This window comes from Suillus bovinus (assembly GCF_016758785.1).
Source record: "Suillus bovinus strain UH-Sbo-P2 chromosome Unknown EDB93scaffold_34, whole genome shotgun sequence".
NCBI classification, from domain to species: Eukaryota; Fungi; Basidiomycota; class Agaricomycetes; order Boletales; family Suillaceae; genus Suillus; species Suillus bovinus.
The window spans coordinates 317,797-335,431 of NW_024542090.1; the positions used below are offsets into that span (position 1 = coordinate 317,797).

Consider the following 17,635-nt stretch of genomic DNA (forward strand, 5'->3'; position numbering starts at 1 on the left):
AGCGCAGCACCAGGCAGGATTCCGACCAGGGAAAGAACGAGATATCACAGGCGGCCATGCGAAGCGCGGAGAATGACAATGTGTGGGAGGTCCAAGTGGACAGCGGGAGACTGTGGTAGGTCGCGGCAGCAGAGGTAGGTTACTGATAGCACGGGAAAGGTCGTGGTCGGGTGCGCAACACCAGGTTCATGGGAGGCGAGCAAGGGTCTACATTGACGTGTTAGGTAGTGATAGGCTGCAGATCATTGCCCTTGAAGCGTGGTGGCTATGGAAGTGCAGGGGAATCGGCAGGCCATGGCGGTAGCACTAGATTAGCGCAAGGACGAGGAAGGTCCCGGTTGGGGAAGGGTCTTGGGCTGAGTGTGTAGCGAAAGGTTGCTCTAGGGTGCAGGTGTGTCGATGGCAGTGCCGCGCCATAGCTGCAGGATGCTGCCGCGAGCGACAGGAGGTTGTAGTTGACAGCAGCAGGGATATAGTTCGAGTGCACGTGCACGTTTACACACACGTACGGTGGTGGCTGACAACCAGGGAAAAAAAGAGCAAAGAGTTATTCGACTTACGTAGCCGCCGACGTCCTTGGGGTCCATGCCAGGGTTTAAAGAGACCGGTTGAATCGAACTAGCTCGGAGTCACACTTTTTGACCCTGGACGTACCTCCTGAGGAGGTTCATACCTAGTGGTCATATTATTTCAGACTGATAAAATCTTGAAAGATGGAGTTATGTGAAAGAAAGACCGATGATCGCCGTGTCATGGGTGGCAATGCAGGAGGCCCGCCCATCACAAAATGCAGGGAGGACTGAAATTGACAGGTGACAATAATCGTATTTGAACAAATTCGACGTCGGAAATTAAATTACTTGTCGGATGTCAATCGAACGTCATGCCGCGCATTCAACCAACTTGATTCAAGCTTACAACGGCTACAACCGCAATGTCTAAACGCTCCCAAGCGGCGTCGCCATCAACCTCTCAGCCCTTGAAGCGAGCAAAATTCGACTCAAATCAGCCATCGTTAAAGACTTTTTTTGGATCTTCCCAAAGGTTTAAGCCTCAGGTTAATTCTGGGGCAGAGAAGGAAACGAATAGTGTCACACAACCAGTACGGAAACAACTGAATGCAAAGAAGATCGATACTCTAGACATCATTGACCTAACTTCGGATTCTGAACCTACGTTCAGAGATTGTGGATCTGACAATGGTCTTTCTCAGGCTCAGGCTCAACCTCAGGCGGCTGCCGCAGCTCCCCAAGTCGGCGATGTTGGTGGTTCGTCAGGGGTTGTCCTACCGATTAGTTCTAATACGCCTTCAAGGCGGGTTCCCATGAAAAATGACATCGCTCCCTTGCCAAATTACCAGCCACTAGGAGTCGACCCTTTTGTCTATGATGTTCAGGAAAGTCCCTGGCCAGCCAATGCGCCAGCACCATATTCGTTTCTCGTTCATGCCCTCACCACGCTATCGGGAACACGATCTAGGACAATCATTCTCAACACCCTTACCAACACGCTGAGGACTTTGCTCAATTGGCATCGGCCATCCCTACTGCCATCGCTATACCTCCTTTCTAATTGCCTGTCTCCTCCATATTCTCCGGTCGAGCTAGGTATTGGCTCTTCGGTTATATCCAAGGCAATTCAGCATATATCCGGCCTGACTTCCTCTGCGCTTAGGCGGCTCTACAATTCATTCGGCGACCCCGGTGATGTTGCATTTGAAGCAAAGTCAAATGTTCGCACCTTGGTGCCCCATCCTCCACTGATCATCGTGGCTGTGTATGAATGCTTATTGAAAATTGCCAACTCTAAGGGACAAGGCGCAGCCAAACAGAAGCAAGCCATCGTCGAGAAACTCCTCGTAGCAGCCAAAGGAGAAGAGTCACGCTACCTTGTCCGTACCTTGTCGCTGAATCTACGCGTCGGAGCAGTCAGGACCTCCATTCTGACTGCACTGGCAAGAGCGCTAGTTTTGACATCGCAATCTAGTCTGGGAAGTCCTGATCGTGATCATTCGCCATACCATGCCACCTCACAATCAATCTCCTTGGTTCAACGTGAGAAGATTCATGAGAAATTCATCCAGGCTGAAGCGCTGGTTAAAAAAGTGTTCGTTCAACATCCGAATTATGAGCACATTGTGGCTGGTCTCCTCAACGGCGGATTGGATAGTCTTGAACTACATGTCCCTTTGACTGTCGGTGCGCGTTTCGCTCCCCTACTATATGAACGACCTAATAAACAGTTGATAGGAGTTCCCTTGCATCCCACTCTGGGTTCTCCCACTCGATCTTTGGATGAAATATACGACCGTTTGGGGGATCTCCCCTTTGTGGCAGAATTCAAGTATGATGGTCAACGCGCTCAGATTCATGGGGTACGAGGAGTCGGTAATGACAATCCTTCCATTCACATTTTCTCCCGTCATCTAGAAGATATGACCACTAAGGTGAGCGGCGCATTTTCGTAGATACGGCTCCTATCTTACCGGCAAAAACTAGTATCCCGACATTGTTCACCTTGTTAAATGCATTTTTCAAGAGCAGCCGCAGCTGCAATCTTTTATTATCGACTCTGAGATTGTTGCCGTAGATTCATCTGACGGCGGCCTGAAGTCATTCCAAGAGCTCTCGAACAGGGCAAGGAAGGGTGTGGAAATGAACGATATCAAAATTTCTGTTTGCGTGTATGCCTTCGATCTGATGTATCTAGATGGTGAGGTGTGTGCGTCTCATTGTGTGCTGACGATGACGATCGATGGTTATTCACGTCCCTCAACAGGTCTTACTTGCGCAGCCCTTTCGAGAGAGGCGATCCCTGCTGAAGTCTCGCTTTCCACCTTTCTTACCAAGCGACAAAGGAGCAAGTCGTCTTGACCATGTTGAAAGCTGTGAGAGTGAGGCTGGCAAAGATGCTATCGAGGAGTTTTGGCAGAAAGCTGTAGAGAGCCGCTCTGAGGGTCTCATGATTAAGGTGAGACAGTGTCTAGATTCTGATCGGCTGATCGGCATTACTGATGCTTACCTAGCTGTTAAGTAGTGACACTATGCAAGAAGAGGGAACGCGAAAAGGAAACGGGAAACGGAAACCTTTGTCCGCGACTTACGAACCCGGTGTGTATTGACCCGTTCCTTCATGCTGTGCTTTTTAGTGAATCTGGACAGACAAACGAACATTTGCTTGGTTGAAGCTGAAAAAAGACTACGTCGTGGGTCTCGGGGATACCCTCGATATGGTTCCTATCGGAGCGTGGCATGGGAACGGAAGGAAAGCAGGATGGTGGAGTCCAGTTTTGCTTGCTGTTCGAGATCCTAGGAGTGACTGCTTTGTTGCCGTTTGCAAGTGTATGTCTGGTAAGCGATATGCATTGTAATTCATAATGATATGTTGAACTATCATTTACTGCAGGATTTTCTGACTCGTTTTACAAAGTTTGTCGTATAGTACGTCTTCGCAGGCTGATTGCTTATCGCAACTTTCGTATTAGGAGATGGTTGCACATTACTCAGAGGGGTCCGATAATTGCTCTAAGCAACCCCTCTGGAACAGTGATACAGGAGGTGCCAACATTATTTTTGAGTACTAAGGTTCCTAGCTGATTGCTTCCAGGCTTCAGGCCCGACGTTTACTTCAGGCCCCATGAGGTGTGGGAGATACGAGGGGCAGAGTGAGTCTGCTACAAGTCGTCAGTGTCACAGACGAATATCTACTCACACCCTATTTATTCAGCATCACTTTGAGCCCCGTATCTCTAGCAGCACTGGGCCTAGTTGACTCAAGAGGCCTCAGTCTAAGGTTCCCGCGATTTATCAGGACCCGAGATGACAAATCGCCGGAGCAAGCTAGCACTACAGATTTTCTGGCTCAGATATGGAAAAACCAACAGGGGAAATCCAAGACCACTGCGGGGGACGCTGACGATGGTGATTTAATCGATGTAGAGTCAGATGCAGAGGGAGGAGCAGAAGAGTCAGATGGTTGACTCTGAACCTAAACGGTTTAGGTTAACATTCAGGTTTTCCCTGATTGCCAGATTTCGCATGGCACGCCGCTGATCAGCCTTTGTACGTTTATGCATATATGAATCATACGATAGAGTACATACGGGGCAAACGACACACAGTCTAACATCGGAACAATAAAAGATCCTGAAGAAAGTAACCTTGACACCATGCCAGCATATGCAACATACCATGACCATTTCCAACACGCCATTCAGTCGAGAGGTGGTTCGCCCGTCATGTCACAGTTTCGGCACATTTTCGGTGAAATAAGATTTGGTTTGTGTGATATGTAGATAATGGGATTGCCCAACACACCGAAGGTTTGGATCAGATAGGCTAACCGGCCAACTACAAGTGCTTCTAGTAGTAAACAGGTCTAACGTTGAACTTTGTCGAGCGGCGTTCCGTGTCTCGTAAGGCCTCCGACTCTCCAACTTTACTAACGTTACGTGGGCGATAATCATTGAATTGACAGCTCATTTATGCATTTGTGAGGACGAAGGTTATCCGCTGGTCAGTTGCATCTCCTAGTGACTGCAGGATGACAATATCCAACGGGGTTGCGCTCCGGGTTCGGAATCGGCGTAGCGTCCTGGAAACGACGCGGAAGTTAATGCTTCCCTCTGAATTAGAACTAGTCAGAGCTTCTATCCTCCAGAAGATGAACTATGCTAATAAAATACTTTCCAGTAACCGCTCGACACTTCAGTGGCTACCAGCATGTCGTCACGGCTAGAATTCCTCGACGCCTCAACGTTTGACTCCGTAGTACACGTGCTACGTCAGCCTAGGACGGGTCGACCAGTGCAATCGCTAGAAAATAATATTCTTGCTCACAATACATCTAATCATAGGCGTGACCCAGAGCTTTGACACGCCCGCTCTGACGGTCGGTCTGCTGTATGGTTGCCAAAACCTAAGTTACGCCCAAAGAACTTTCATCTTCCCTACCCCAAATCTTGGCTAACCTGAGATACTCCACTATCTCCGAGTCGATGTTATATCCTCCTCGGGTATGTGCAAAGCTTTTTTACAACAGATCGCTGACATTCCTAGCATGGTCGACTTCCGTAACTGCCACAGCTGTCGGTTGCGACCCTTTGCAGGGACGATGCATTCGCAATTGGATTCTACCATTTCCGGTTTCGGCACATACTTTTCGACATCCCGCAAATCTGGATGCACTCATGTCATCTTACGTACTGCCTGTTTCTACCCTGCCGCACGCGAACGGTTCCTCCGTTACATTGATACATTATCCCCTATCTCCCAAATTTGCCACCTCATAACGTGTAGGCCTAGAATTTGGGTATCCACTGGGCTGGATGTCAAACTTCTCATATTATCTCTCGAGTTCATGCTGTGACTCAATCCTCGGACCGGAACTTCGACGTCGCATGCTTTCGCGTGAAACTTCACGTCCACACTCTTTTCAACCATTCACACAACACTCAATAGAAATGTTTTGTATACAATAATGTGCTTACGTTCTATCCTGTTGCTATCCTAACGCGTCGACATATTTCGGATGAATACGTCATATTCCACGTCCGTGTGATGAGGGTCCTGTTCTTCGAAATTTGAATTGCCCAAGATCTGCAAACACCCAAGTAGAAATTCGGTTGCACAAATTATCACCAGTGCTGGTAAATGATAACCCATGAGAAAATTGGTGACAGAATACTTTATTTAAGCTTCTCAAGATTAGAGCAGGAATTGCATCCATCTCATCAGTCTGAGGCCGCCGATGTTAACTTTGTCCAACTGGCTAGAACCTGGACGCATAAACAACACTGGCCATCCTCATGGGGGGTATGAATAATCTAGTTACCGGCTTGAGTGAGTATTGTTAGATTGTCACACAGCAAAAAGAACTCAACGAATAGCACGCTCCATAGAGGAAGAGCCCACAAAACATTGCCCTGTGCCTCACTCGCGGTAATTCATGGCCCAGACTTTCACAAGACTAATTAGAGCGTCTCTGTCTTGCTGCGCATAGCTCTCTCCACCGAACGCCGAATTGACTTGGTCTTCGAGACGCCCATCTGTTGCTAATTGTTGCCATTCCACGTCCCGTTGTTCCGCGATCTGTTGCAAGTAGGCGTACGAAATGAGAAGTTCCTTCTTCACAGTTAGAATTGCAGGAGAAGTCCGTCCGTTAGACCCTGAAAGAAGGTGGACGATATCACTGGTGGGAGGCATAGAAATTTTACTCGCAGAAAAGGAGGCTGACAAGTCATTTGCACTGGATGATGATAGATTCTCCTCTTTCGTAGGAGCAATGCCTCGCGTTGCTCTCACAGCTCGCGCTTGTGGCTTGGGGCGACGGCTTGATGGGTTTCTCCCACCGGATTCATCGGAAAGGAATTTACGGCAGAGCGCCAATTTGAACAGTTGTGCTAAATGCGACAGATGAAAGCCAGACATGAAAGTCTGGACTACCTCTGGTGTGGCTGAGTGTAGTCGTGAGGTGACTTGTTCAAGAAACATGTTAAAGTCAAATTCTGCCGTTAGAGAAATCCCGATGAGCTGCAGAGAATGTCAGGTGAACAGCATGTAATAGGAAAAACATAATTCACCAGAGCCATCAGTTCGAGACCCAGCTGTCGTCGTTGGGGCTGAGCTTGCGAAACACAATAGAACACGATGTCTAGGGGTGCATCAGCTTCCCACCGAAGACCAGTGCCAATCTGCAACAACAACAATGGTGAATGCTTCACTATACATTATCTTAGTCAAAGGGTTACCAAGTAAAGAATGGCCTCCCACCTGACTCGGAACCATCTCCGGATGCCAAAGACTCGTCTCGCTGAAAAAGTTCGACCAGCCACTGCAAGACTAACCAGGCGTACTCTGCAATAGGAGTGAGAACCGCATTGCTGTATTTCTCCTCTGCATATTCTTCAGTGTCAGTGATGAGTTTTCCGCGTTTCTTCTTTCCTAGGGACGGCTGAGATATTTTTATTCGCGGTACGAAACCATCCTTGAGTATCGCCCAGCAGTGCTTTGCGTCCTTGATGCACAAGGACTCCTTTGCTACGACAGAGTCATGATCATCACCTTCAAATGGCGATTCGTTGCTCCTGCGCAGTTGTGGCAAAGCCTGGAAAAGAGATGTAGGTGTATTTGTCCTAACGAAGGATAATAATAAGCGTTGCGCAGCTTCTGATGCATTGACTGAAGGAATAAAGGTCATTTTTGGTGCCTGAAGCTTTGATTTTGTAGGGGAGCCTTTCGTTGGTGAAGCGGGATTGAAATCGCGCTCTTCCACATGATCAAGGGATGGTGGTGGGGGGTACAGTGAGATGTAGAGGAGCTGACGTACGAGAGACCTAGGAACTACTTTCAATGCTCCTCGAGAAAAGAGAACCTAGATAATCTTACACGGGTGGCCTGAAGTTTTCGGACCTTAGCTGTTCGAGCACTGCGATGCCAGACTCGTATTGACCCTCCTCAAAACACGTTTCTACTAGACCGCGCTGATTGCGAGTCATCTCACATTCTTGAGGGCATTGATGCGAGGAGCACGAGAGCATCATGATGGCAAGGTAATCAAGTAAATTACTTGTTCGTAGTGAAGTGAATACGTTGACAATTCATAACTGTAGTAGCGCCGATAACGTGACTTTCAACCTTAAAAGTTTTATTTCATTCCATCTCAACGAATAACACATCCACAGCGGGCTATGGAATGCATCAATGCTAAGTCACTGTAAGGCACAGAGTCACAGCGTTCGAGACGAACGCTACGTGGAAAAGATGAATACCGTCGCAAGGGCAGATGTCAGTCAAAACGGATGGGGCGGTTCATGCATGTCCAATTGGGGGAGAACCAGTCACCTTCAACTGTTTCTTGATCATCATGATCATCACTGCTTGTAATCTTTGGAGCTTTCGGGACCGCCACCATGACTCATGCGTATTAGTATGTGCCTATCCATAAGGTATTTCTTTCCTGAGAAAGCTAATGGGAAATTTGGTCGTCACTTCAAGTCATCGGTTTTCTGATGCGGCCAGTCACTCGATGGCTGTGAAATCGTCTTGAACAGTCATAGCAGCTGACTTGAAAGGCCTTAGCCCGTGTACCGCAGTGTACGTGTTCGGTGATCCATTACGCAAAAGAGAGAAAGAGTCAGGCATGGGTGACCAGGAGTAAGTTATGATAAGTCAAGTAGTTCAAGGCCGTGACATTTCACACGTTGCTGACCAACGCGATGACCAACAATTGCCAATTTGAACACGCTGCGCATTTTTATCGTTCCGCTTTTTTGTGAGGCTTGCTCCGAGTCTGGTGGTAAGTGCCCGTTAGCATCAGCGCAGCTCTGATTCCAATCTCAGCATGGTAGCCAGCAGGTTTATGCTCTGGGCAACACGCAGCCTTCGCATTGCTCTGCGGCAGCGCTTGAATCTTTCTCGTGCCATGGCGTCAGACACAATATTAGGATCTCCAGGTCCGGTGGAAATCGCCATGCGAGAAAAGGTAAGGCAGCAAGCTAGCAGCGCAGGTCGATCCGGCTCCTGAGCAATCATTCATAGCTCGTGACCTTACTCCAACCGTCCAAGCTAATCATTACCAACGAATCGCAGTTGCATAGACATCACGCCGCAATGCGCTCTCAAGGTGGCGGGAATGGAGAAACACGTAAGTATGCTCTACTACCCCAAAGGCGCTGTTCATTGACGACCCGGGCGCAGATTTTGCCGTGCAGGTAATCTCAGATGCTTTCAAGGGGAAGGTGTGTGTGCTATCCAATCTCGGGTGTATCTGCTTTATTGCTTCACAGAACACGGTGCAACGCCATCGCCTGATATACTCCGCTCTTTCTGAAGAATTTTCTCAAGGGTTGCATGCACTTTCCCTAAACACAAAGACATCGGAGGAAGCACAAAGATTTCAAGCGGAAAACTAACTGGGGAGAGAATAAATACAACATTATTCGACTGATCGTGTGCATGTGGAGGAGCAGGGCGAATTGTGGTGAGCTCTCTGACCCGAACCGTCGACATTAGCGACGGCTGCTCATAAATAACGTGCGAGCTTCACAGTGAGATGCGAACCCTGCTTAGGCATGCATGGCCCAGATTGGTTATGGTGCACTGCCTCCCGATGCAAAGATGTTGAAATTGAAGTAAACGATTTGTGGCCATTTTGAGATCCAACGTTACCGAAATGTTACCCCCGAGGATTCTATCGTTGACATTCAGCAAGAAGCACTAGATCTCTCTCAGCAGGGGTGTGTTTAGAGAAACGCGGGTGGGCCCAATATAATGATCCGCTGTAGTTGATCTGAGATGCGGCAAGTGACGGTACATATATATTCAAGATATACTAACAGCACATCCCCCGTGGATGATGCGCGGCATTCGCGCCCCTTAGTGTGTGACATTGCGGTGCTCTATCTCCAACCCTGGCACCGTCCGAACGGCTCTTTTGAGTCCATCATGAGACTCCCACAAATGTGTTGTGAATATGTGCGCAGCAGCTCTAAAGCGACAATCACCACGGTTGCCTACTTCAAATATGGTAACCGAGTGGTAACCATGTCGTTGAATATCAGGTTTGCCCTCGAGGTGCTGTCCTGCAGTATAATGGAATAGGCCCGGTCACGTTTCTTCATGCAAGTACTTTCCAGCCTTCCGAACCCGCCGCATCAAGATCGGCGTGCAACGGTATCCTGCCGTTACCGCGGTTTAGAGACGATCCGACCATATAAGATTCCCCGACATCCACTACAATTCAACTCATCCTCTCGTATACTTTCCCATTTGTATCTCATACCATAAAATGTCTAGCCGCTCTTTCCCGGATAGTGATGCCCATCGAGAAGCACCTCGGCCAACCCTTCCTTCTGTCCGCGAACTTTTCCCAGGTTAGTCAAGCTTCTCTAGCTCTCCACATCCGTACATTTTATTTACCTTTAGCCTTCAGAATTATCTCGTACTCCAAGACCTTCCGTAATACCTCCCCCACCCTGGGTGGGTCCTAGTCACGACCCATACTGTACACCGCATATGGGTCAGTCCGATGCCCTATCTGGGCCAGGCTTGCAGGTTAGCCGTCGTCTAATGACTAGATCAAACCTTGATAATGATCACTTTCCCAGAGAAACCCTTCAACACCCTACCACCCTATTTCTTCCCGTAGTTCCCGACACGAGACGCATCCATCACACCTTCATCCATCTCATGAACATCCACCGCATTCATTGTATCATTCTCAGCATCCACAAAACCAATTTTCTCGGTCATCCACTACCAGTGGCCAGGGACGGCCAGCTTATGATTACACGAGCCACCCAGGGCCCAACTATATGGATTACTCAAGGCATCAGTATCCTGGGCAATCCATGATGGAGACCCCTGGATCAACGTCTTATGTTCCGCGCTACCCCGATGTACGGGGTCAGCACTACCGTAGAGACTCGCAAGAGACCACATCTAGTATAGAAGACTCAAGTCCTCACGCCAATGCCGGGCCTTCATCGCTCAAATACGAATGCGACTATTGTGGTAAAGGTTTCAATCGCCCCAGTAGTTTGAAGGTGTGTATTCCAATGTCCTCCATCATTCCTAGGCTAATGAAGGCCGCCATCCTAAAGATCCACCTGAATAGCCATACCGGCGAAAAGCGTGAGTGTCCATCCACGACGTTTCATCGTCATACTGATTTACCATCTAGCTTTTACGTGCACTTTTGAGGGCTGTGGACGTAGTTTCAGCGTGCTCAGCAACATGCGTCGGCATGCTCGCGTGCATGCCGATGCCTCAGGGCGCTATCATGAGGACAGCGACGAGTCAAACGACGCACATTCACGTTCTGGGCGTTAGAGCGACATGTGTTATCCTCACGGACTGGCATATTTGGCGCATGCAATCACTTCTATTCGGGTCTCATGATCTTCGTTGCATTTTTCGCGGATATTGCATCGGTCGTTCATGATGGGGTGATGATACATATTTATAACAATTTACGAGCATTTATTTATTACAACTATCGCATGTACTCGCTGATGAGCATCATACTCGTCACTCATATTATTCTATACAGTCATTTGTCGCTAGTGTACTCTTGGTGTATCCATTCCCTTTTAATTAATAGTGGTTTCTGGCATTGAAATGTAATTTCGTCATGTTCGACTCGTGGCAGGACATGATTGACTTACTTCACCCGTTAACGGCAGTGGCAGATCCGGCGGCGTACAGCAAGGAAACAAGGGTATAGCATAGTCATCAAGTACAGTGGAGTAGCGTCATGAAGTGAGTGCATGTCATAGTCATGTCCGTAGATCCTAGTAATCAACTACAGTAAGTAATCACATTATGGAGTAAAAGCATGTCTGCGCGTCATATCCGTAAACTATGTGTCGTCATATCCTCGACTATGCCGCATGGCAAAGTTGCGGCACCATTTCAGCCACACAGCCAGGGTCCATGAACATGCATCAGACTAAAGCGATATAGCCCGGCCTGTGCCAGCCTCGTGTACGCTGCGAAATCGTGGACGACCTCGTTCGCCCCATTCTTTGTCTGGAATGTCCGTTGCCGCATCAAATGCACGATCAGCACGAGCGTAACTGATCGCTCGAGGGCTTTTGTGCGTGAACCCCGCAAATGCGAGGGCCTTGCGGACGCTCAGAATCTCTTCCCCGTGGATCCTGTCCCTGAGCAGGGGGTCTTTCGTCACATCTGCTGGCGCTCCGTTCGCGGGAGCCAATGGCTAGGCACAAACTAAACACCGCATAATGATGGAAGACTCGGAAGCACTCACCACTGGTGGGATATCAGAATCGAAGTGTTGCGTATCTTCTGGGCTCTGCAAATCCGGGCGATATGGTGCAGGATGGCGGTGTATATTTCCCCAGTCTATTCCTCGGAACCAGCTATGTGCCTTCAAGTCTAGATGTCAGCAGCTGCGAACGCAAGCTCCAGTGACACAGACCTTGATTGCATCTACACCATCAACACTGCCGACTGTCGACCCTGGCATGATGAAGCCGCTGCGTCGTGCGTGAACGGCGAGGGAATCTGGACGCGATACAGACGTTGGAGCCTGACTTCCAAGGCGATCCTCGGGTTCGCAAAGGAGTTGCTGCATCAGATTCATGCCCTCACCCGAGACATGAGGGTGAGATGGGAACTTGAGGGATTGCTTCCAGTTCAGAATCTTCTGACGGGTGACATGCCTCTGCCCCCCGCAGTCAGCCACAGATGAACTGGGGTGCGAAAAGTGGGTGCTGAAATTTGAGTGCTTACGGAGTTGCCAACGAATGGGGGATATCTGGAATGTCCATTCCTTAGCACGCGGCATGCCGGACATACAAAGCCCCGAAGCTTACCCATACAGGCATTCGAACATGATAACGCCCAAGCTCCACCAGTCACAGGAAAACGAGTAGCCATGGCCTCTGATGACTTCTGGCGACACTATGAAAGCGTAAGCATGGCAACATGGGGTAATAATATGGACAACGGTGTGACCACATACTGTAAGAATTTGTCCCGCAACTATGGACCCGAAGAAGGGTATTTAGATTCACGCTACAGAGTACGAAGTCATTGCTCACACAGAATATGCTAGCTACAATGTGAACAGACAGGTGAGGCACAAGGTGGAAATAAAAAATTTAATTTAGTGGTGGATCATACCTTCCTGCGATTTTTCTCCCTCCAAGTGAATATGCCGCTCTGGCCGTTGCCGTCGCCCATCAATAATTCGACGTCTTTGCGGTCCATTCTTTTGGTTCTGGTTCCATCCCCGATGCCGTTGCTGTCCTCAAGGTCTATACCATGTTTGTGCAACAGCTGACGCCGCTGCTGTTCATAATCTGCGGTGGCCGGGTGAGTTTCATGTTCCGCATACTCAGCCTGTTCCGCACTGACAGGAGGTATCATGGGCCCAGTGTAGATCAGTCCTGTGGAGTCACACCTACATATTTAGCATATAGACAACGAGGACGGGGAAGTAGGCCAATTCCGCTAATGGTCCTCCTACTCACGCGAGTCCAAAATCGCTTAGACGAATATGTCCTTGCGGATCAAACAGGAAGTTCTGTCCAGAAACACATGGATAGCCATGTTATCAGTCTAGAGCGGACCTTAATATCTATTATTTTTTTCGAGACTCACATCAGGTTTAATGTCGCGATGAATGAAACCATGCTTATGACAAGTTTCAATGGCTAAAACCATCTGGGGTAAATGTGCCTGCCGTTCAACAATGTGTAGTGCGAGAAAAAGAAGATGCCAACCTCAGCGACATAGAAACGAGTAAAGTCTTCTTCGAATACGTCTCTCTCGATCAAAAGATTCAGGAGATCTCCACCGCCCATAAATTCCAATACCTATAATTATGTGTCAAGATATGAAATCGAAATGAAATCAGTGACTCATGTGTTCGTCTGAATTTTAGGAAGATGGCGGATATCGGGGTTAGAGCTACTGACCAGGTAAAGATTATCGCGGTCCTGAAAACTGTAGTGCAGCTTCACAATCCACTCCGCGCCACCGGGCGAAGCGACGAGTGAGGCAGATTTTAAGATATCACGTTCTGCACGGACGTGACCTTCTTGTCCTTTCCGAAGCATATCACTCTTTCTTAGCTAATGAAATGAACAATTAATATGGAGACAATACCATATGGATAGATTAAAATGGAAAATGAGAACCTGTTTCATGGCAAACAACTGTCCCGTGGCTCGCTCCTTAACTAGGGACACGACCCCAAACGCACCTGATCGATAGTATTTTTTTCTGTGAGAATGCTCTTTCAGGAACGCAAGGAACACATACCGTGACCTATAGTTTTTAGTTTGATGAATGCTGTAGCATCGACTTTCCTTCGACGTTCGCGAAGATATTCCGTTTCGTTTAGGCGCCACTGAGCACGTAAAGCTTCCTTCTGATCTTCATTCAATTGCATGATAACCATATCCTTTTCCATGGCAATTCTTCGTTGTTCTCGAGAAGGTGTCTGCCGAAGAAGGGGAAAGTAAAGGTTCTCGAAATAGATCCGGGCGGACACCGCCTTCTCCAAGGTAGCTAATGATGGAGTAATTGGCCTGGGTGAAGGAACAGGAGAGGTAAGGCCCAGGTCATCGTCGCACTCGCCAAGTTCCGGATGAGCCCTGAGGCCTCCGTTCCATTTTTGCCCCGGCAAGCCATCCGCGGGAGAAAAGTGGACATTTTCACGGGCAGCGGTGGTTATGGTAGACGAAGTAGTGGTAGTGCTCATACCGTTCATGACTCTCAGGAGATGCGGGTGGCCTGTGCTATCTTGAGACGGTTTAAGAGCATTGATAACCTGGTTAACTGCTCTGGCCTGGTTGGATTGCCTTACTCGAGACTTTATTGGATCTGCCCAACGCGGGTCTAAACTACCGGCTTAGAATGCTGCTAAGATAATGCGCTGATGGCTGACCTCCGAGCTTTCCCAAACCATCTGGACCCCAACGAGTCAAAAGGGCTTCCGCTTGACCAGCGTCTGAAGCGTGGACAAGATGCCTAGGAACGCCCTCTGTTTGGATGGAGTTGACGCTGAAAACGAAAATATAACCTACAGGAAACCTGTGGGCCTGGAGACCAAAGCTTTGGTGACTCTTCTACCCTTCTTTAGGGTAGCTTGATTAGATCCACCATACCAAAGAAAACTGGATGTGGTGGGCATTGCGAGTAGATCATAGAAGCCATTGTGTATCATCATGGTAGTACTATGCCAGTAGACACTGATTACGGTATATCTGATAATAATCGGTATTTGCCGTTATGTGAAAGGTGTCCGCACTAGAAATGGCCACGAGGCTCGAACCCCGATCTGATGTCAACAATGCAATTTCCGCGTTGCACAGAGAAGAACACAGCTTTTCCAACGCGTTAGTGCTTCCCTTAAGCTGTCTTACGGTCCGTCTCCTCGTTTGGTGTTTTCGAAGCGGAAAATAATGAAAGACCGCGATGATTGTCTAGGACCCAAAATACAATAAACCAACTTACACAAGTCCTTCTTCGGGATATCAATCAAGTATAACTTAAATTCATTCCTTAACGTCCAAAAGTTAACTCACTTCTCCCACTTCAAGTGCCTCATTCCGCTGATTTAAAAAACACGCTTCATCCTACCACCACCCCTTGCCCAGTTTTGCACAACTACGCCTCGTGTCTAGTTACCTTTGCCGGTGTTCATGTTTACCTCGTTCATTCAACGGCCCTGATCGGTTTATCCAAGTCACAGCCTTCCCGTGCCGCAGGCCTTTTCTTGCTCGTTCGTCGGGCAATTGGCATGCTTAGCGCGTGTTCCTTCATACTTATATCCACATCGATTTCCTTCTTTTCATTGAACCATAATTTTCCTTCACTTCCTCTTTTGCCTATCTGCTTAACTTACAATGACAAACCCGAGGGACGATCGTTTGTTCTCAAACCTTTCAAAGGCCCGCAAAAGCCCTCCTGGAGGGGATTCTCAAAATAGTGGTTTTTTTCAGACGGGACAGGGTGGGCGAACTGTGCTCCCTCCTCTTTCTTCAGCGTTTCCAACCTCACCCTCTTCAGGTCTGTTTTTCTATCTAGTGTACATGCAAATATGCTCAACTCAAGTATAGTTCCCAACTATCCTCCATATTCCCAGCAACGTTCATCTCCTGGAAAAAGTGATCATAGCTCCTCTAGCTATGGTCAGTGGCCCGCTAGTATGTCTGACATCATCCATTCCGATCGCACACTCATCAATTTCACTTCAAGCGGTAACAGTTCCCCCACAGCATTCCAGTTATTATGAACAACACTATGACCGATACCCTCAAACTCAACCATACCCAAGTTATCAACAGCGTAGTTCGCCGACGATCCCGGTCGATTCCCACGGCTCTCGCAAGCTCCCTCCATTAAATATGCCCGACAGATATCAGGGCAATTACGGGGCGGTCGCACCACTTGTCTCCAACTATGGTGATATTCGCTCGCCGACCGCAACCTACCCAACCGAGTATGCTCCTTACCCAAATCAGACGTCATACTCATATCCTCCCGTCCCTGATCCACGTCATCATTCAAATCAGCTCCCATCGATGCATCATTCACCGCAAATGTCGATGGGTATGTATCCGTCCGAGCGGGGCATGCCTACGCAAGTCGAGGCCCATGGTCCTTCTCCCTACGCCCGAGGGCCAATCACAAACTCTGCACTAACACAAGAACCTGCTCCGATGATGGACAACGATCAACCTGCTATCAAGAAAAAGCGTAAGAGAGCTGACGCAGCTCAGCTCAAAGTCCTGAATGAGACATACGCCCGCACTGCGTTTCCTTCTACTGAAGAACGCGCAGAACTTGCGAAGAAATTAGACATGTCAGCCAGGAGCGTTCAGATCTGGTTGGTGTGTTAAGCAAATCACAAGATCGATGTTCATGCCTTTCCATAGGTTTCAAAACAAACGGCAGTCAATGAGACAGACTACCCGCCAGTCGTCAACATCAGTGTCGACTCCTCATCAACCATTTAGCATGTCCTCTCAAGGAGACGAAGTGCCGCATAATTCATTTGGTGGCGGTAGCATTAGCCCCACGTCTGTTTCACATACATCATACATTCCGCGATCGACTCAGGACGCCCGGTCTGTGGCGCAGGACAGTCGGTCGCCTATCCCCCATCGGCGCGAAGAAGATCCCCGCAAATGGCAGCAGCCTGGTCGCTACTGAATATTTGATGGTTGTCTAAACACCATGCCTTCATTTCAGCTAGATTCATTCCTCACAACAGAAGCGTCGTCATCCTTTTGCATTAGGACCTCGATCATTCATTATCACCGTATTAACTTACTCGTCAGCCCCTTAATACCCATTCATATTGAATTCTATATATCCATATCACCCCACGCAATCTGATGCCCTTTTCCAACCCGTCCACATGTACCTGCCTCCTTGATGCACTGTCGCCGTAGTTTTTTATGTACTTATCACGTTCTTATCATCTCTGGTTTGATCACACGTACACGTCTGAAAACTCAACATTGTTCTTGCTACGGATGTCCGCCCCGCGCGGTTAGAAGGCCGTGAATTACGCCATCGACTCTTTTAAGTATACTTCGGTTTAATACGATTCCACTGATGAGCAATACGTGAGATACAACAGGTTTGCCACGGCACGAATGCCATCGATAAGATGTCATGTGGCTGCTTGCAGCGCGAGTTCACCGCCGCATCAGCGGCAACCAAGGTGTCCAGCAAAACTCCCTCGTCACGCCGCGTCGATCGCAGGATTCAGTTTCCAAATCCACGGGCATGGAGTCCCCTTGGCATATTCATGTAGCAACAATTTTGAGAATCGCGCGAGAAGGAACCAATTTTTTTTTGTCGATCAACTCGTTACTCGGGCAAGTAGCCCCTCATATGTGATTCCTTCTGATGAAGAAAAAAAAAACTTCTGACGGTCCGCGGCTGAAGCTTGAAGCGCTGAAACCGTGGCGCTATTTTAATCGCTTTCAGGAGCAAGGAATGTATTGGAGATAAGCATTGGAGGCGAAGTTTGTAATTTATGAATTTCATCCTATAACGCCGACTGGGGGAACACCTCCGGGGACTGCCGAATAATGATTGTCACTAATGTCTGAATTCGTTAATGTAATATTATTAGTTGTCCGGCTATT

The 17,635-nt window shown here is 48.4% G+C and overlaps 6 protein-coding genes across 6 annotated transcripts; 4 read left to right on the plus strand and 2 right to left on the minus strand.

The window, feature by feature from the left end:
* The first annotated feature begins 873 nt into the window (after nucleotides 1-873).
* Nucleotides 874-4,164, plus strand: EDB93DRAFT_1150713 (ATP-dependent DNA ligase). The gene is made up of 10 exons (XM_041449689.1): nucleotides 874-2,198; nucleotides 2,250-2,446; nucleotides 2,499-2,717; nucleotides 2,779-2,970; nucleotides 3,026-3,110; nucleotides 3,162-3,350; nucleotides 3,406-3,428; nucleotides 3,485-3,557; nucleotides 3,607-3,664; nucleotides 3,727-4,164. The coding sequence occupies exons 1-10, from the start codon at nucleotides 935-937 to the stop codon at nucleotides 3,977-3,979; spliced, it is 2,553 nt and encodes an 850-aa protein (XP_041306952.1). The 5' UTR covers nucleotides 874-934; the 3' UTR covers nucleotides 3,980-4,164.
* A 1,766-nt stretch (nucleotides 4,165-5,930) lies between these two features.
* EDB93DRAFT_1251257 (uncharacterized protein) lies at nucleotides 5,931-7,495 on the minus strand (the record flags this gene model as incomplete). The annotated part of the gene is made up of 4 exons (XM_041453130.1): nucleotides 5,931-6,530; nucleotides 6,581-6,720; nucleotides 6,771-7,333; nucleotides 7,386-7,495. 4 exons carry the CDS (start codon nucleotides 7,493-7,495, stop codon nucleotides 5,931-5,933), a joined length of 1,413 nt encoding a protein of 470 aa, XP_041306953.1.
* Nucleotides 7,496-8,421: 926 nt separating this feature from the next.
* On the plus strand, nucleotides 8,422-8,911 carry EDB93DRAFT_1086723 (bola-like protein; the record flags this gene model as incomplete). Its single annotated transcript, XM_041445992.1, has 4 exons — nucleotides 8,422-8,481; nucleotides 8,538-8,643; nucleotides 8,697-8,737; nucleotides 8,786-8,911. 4 exons carry the CDS (start codon nucleotides 8,422-8,424, stop codon nucleotides 8,909-8,911), a joined length of 333 nt encoding a protein of 110 aa, XP_041306954.1.
* Nucleotides 8,912-9,693: 782 nt separating this feature from the next.
* Nucleotides 9,694-11,171, plus strand: EDB93DRAFT_500064 (uncharacterized protein). The gene is made up of 5 exons (XM_041456572.1): nucleotides 9,694-9,871; nucleotides 9,931-10,052; nucleotides 10,106-10,543; nucleotides 10,601-10,631; nucleotides 10,681-11,171. Exons 1-5 carry the CDS (start codon nucleotides 9,787-9,789, stop codon nucleotides 10,827-10,829), a joined length of 825 nt encoding a protein of 274 aa, XP_041306955.1. The 5' UTR covers nucleotides 9,694-9,786; the 3' UTR covers nucleotides 10,830-11,171.
* Nucleotides 11,172-11,199: 28 nt separating this feature from the next.
* On the minus strand, nucleotides 11,200-14,716 carry EDB93DRAFT_1150737 (kinase-like domain-containing protein). Its single transcript, XM_041449690.1, has 17 exons — nucleotides 14,558-14,716; nucleotides 14,419-14,501; nucleotides 13,791-14,369; nucleotides 13,667-13,731; nucleotides 13,445-13,600; nucleotides 13,250-13,342; nucleotides 13,128-13,190; nucleotides 12,998-13,050; nucleotides 12,882-12,913; nucleotides 12,648-12,826; nucleotides 12,566-12,579; nucleotides 12,487-12,506; nucleotides 12,338-12,425; nucleotides 12,255-12,279; nucleotides 11,941-12,186; nucleotides 11,770-11,889; nucleotides 11,200-11,718 (listed from the first exon to the last, which is right to left on the minus strand). Exons 1-17 carry the CDS (start codon nucleotides 14,698-14,700, stop codon nucleotides 11,449-11,451), a joined length of 2,229 nt encoding a protein of 742 aa, XP_041306956.1. The 5' UTR covers nucleotides 14,701-14,716; the 3' UTR covers nucleotides 11,200-11,448.
* A 357-nt stretch (nucleotides 14,717-15,073) lies between these two features.
* EDB93DRAFT_1150769 (uncharacterized protein) lies at nucleotides 15,074-17,015 on the plus strand. Its single transcript, XM_041449691.1, has 4 exons — nucleotides 15,074-15,542; nucleotides 15,593-15,679; nucleotides 15,732-16,362; nucleotides 16,412-17,015. The coding sequence occupies exons 1-4, from the start codon at nucleotides 15,380-15,382 to the stop codon at nucleotides 16,686-16,688; spliced, it is 1,158 nt and encodes a 385-aa protein (XP_041306957.1). The 5' UTR covers nucleotides 15,074-15,379; the 3' UTR covers nucleotides 16,689-17,015.
* The last annotated feature ends 620 nt before the right edge of the window (nucleotides 17,016-17,635 follow it).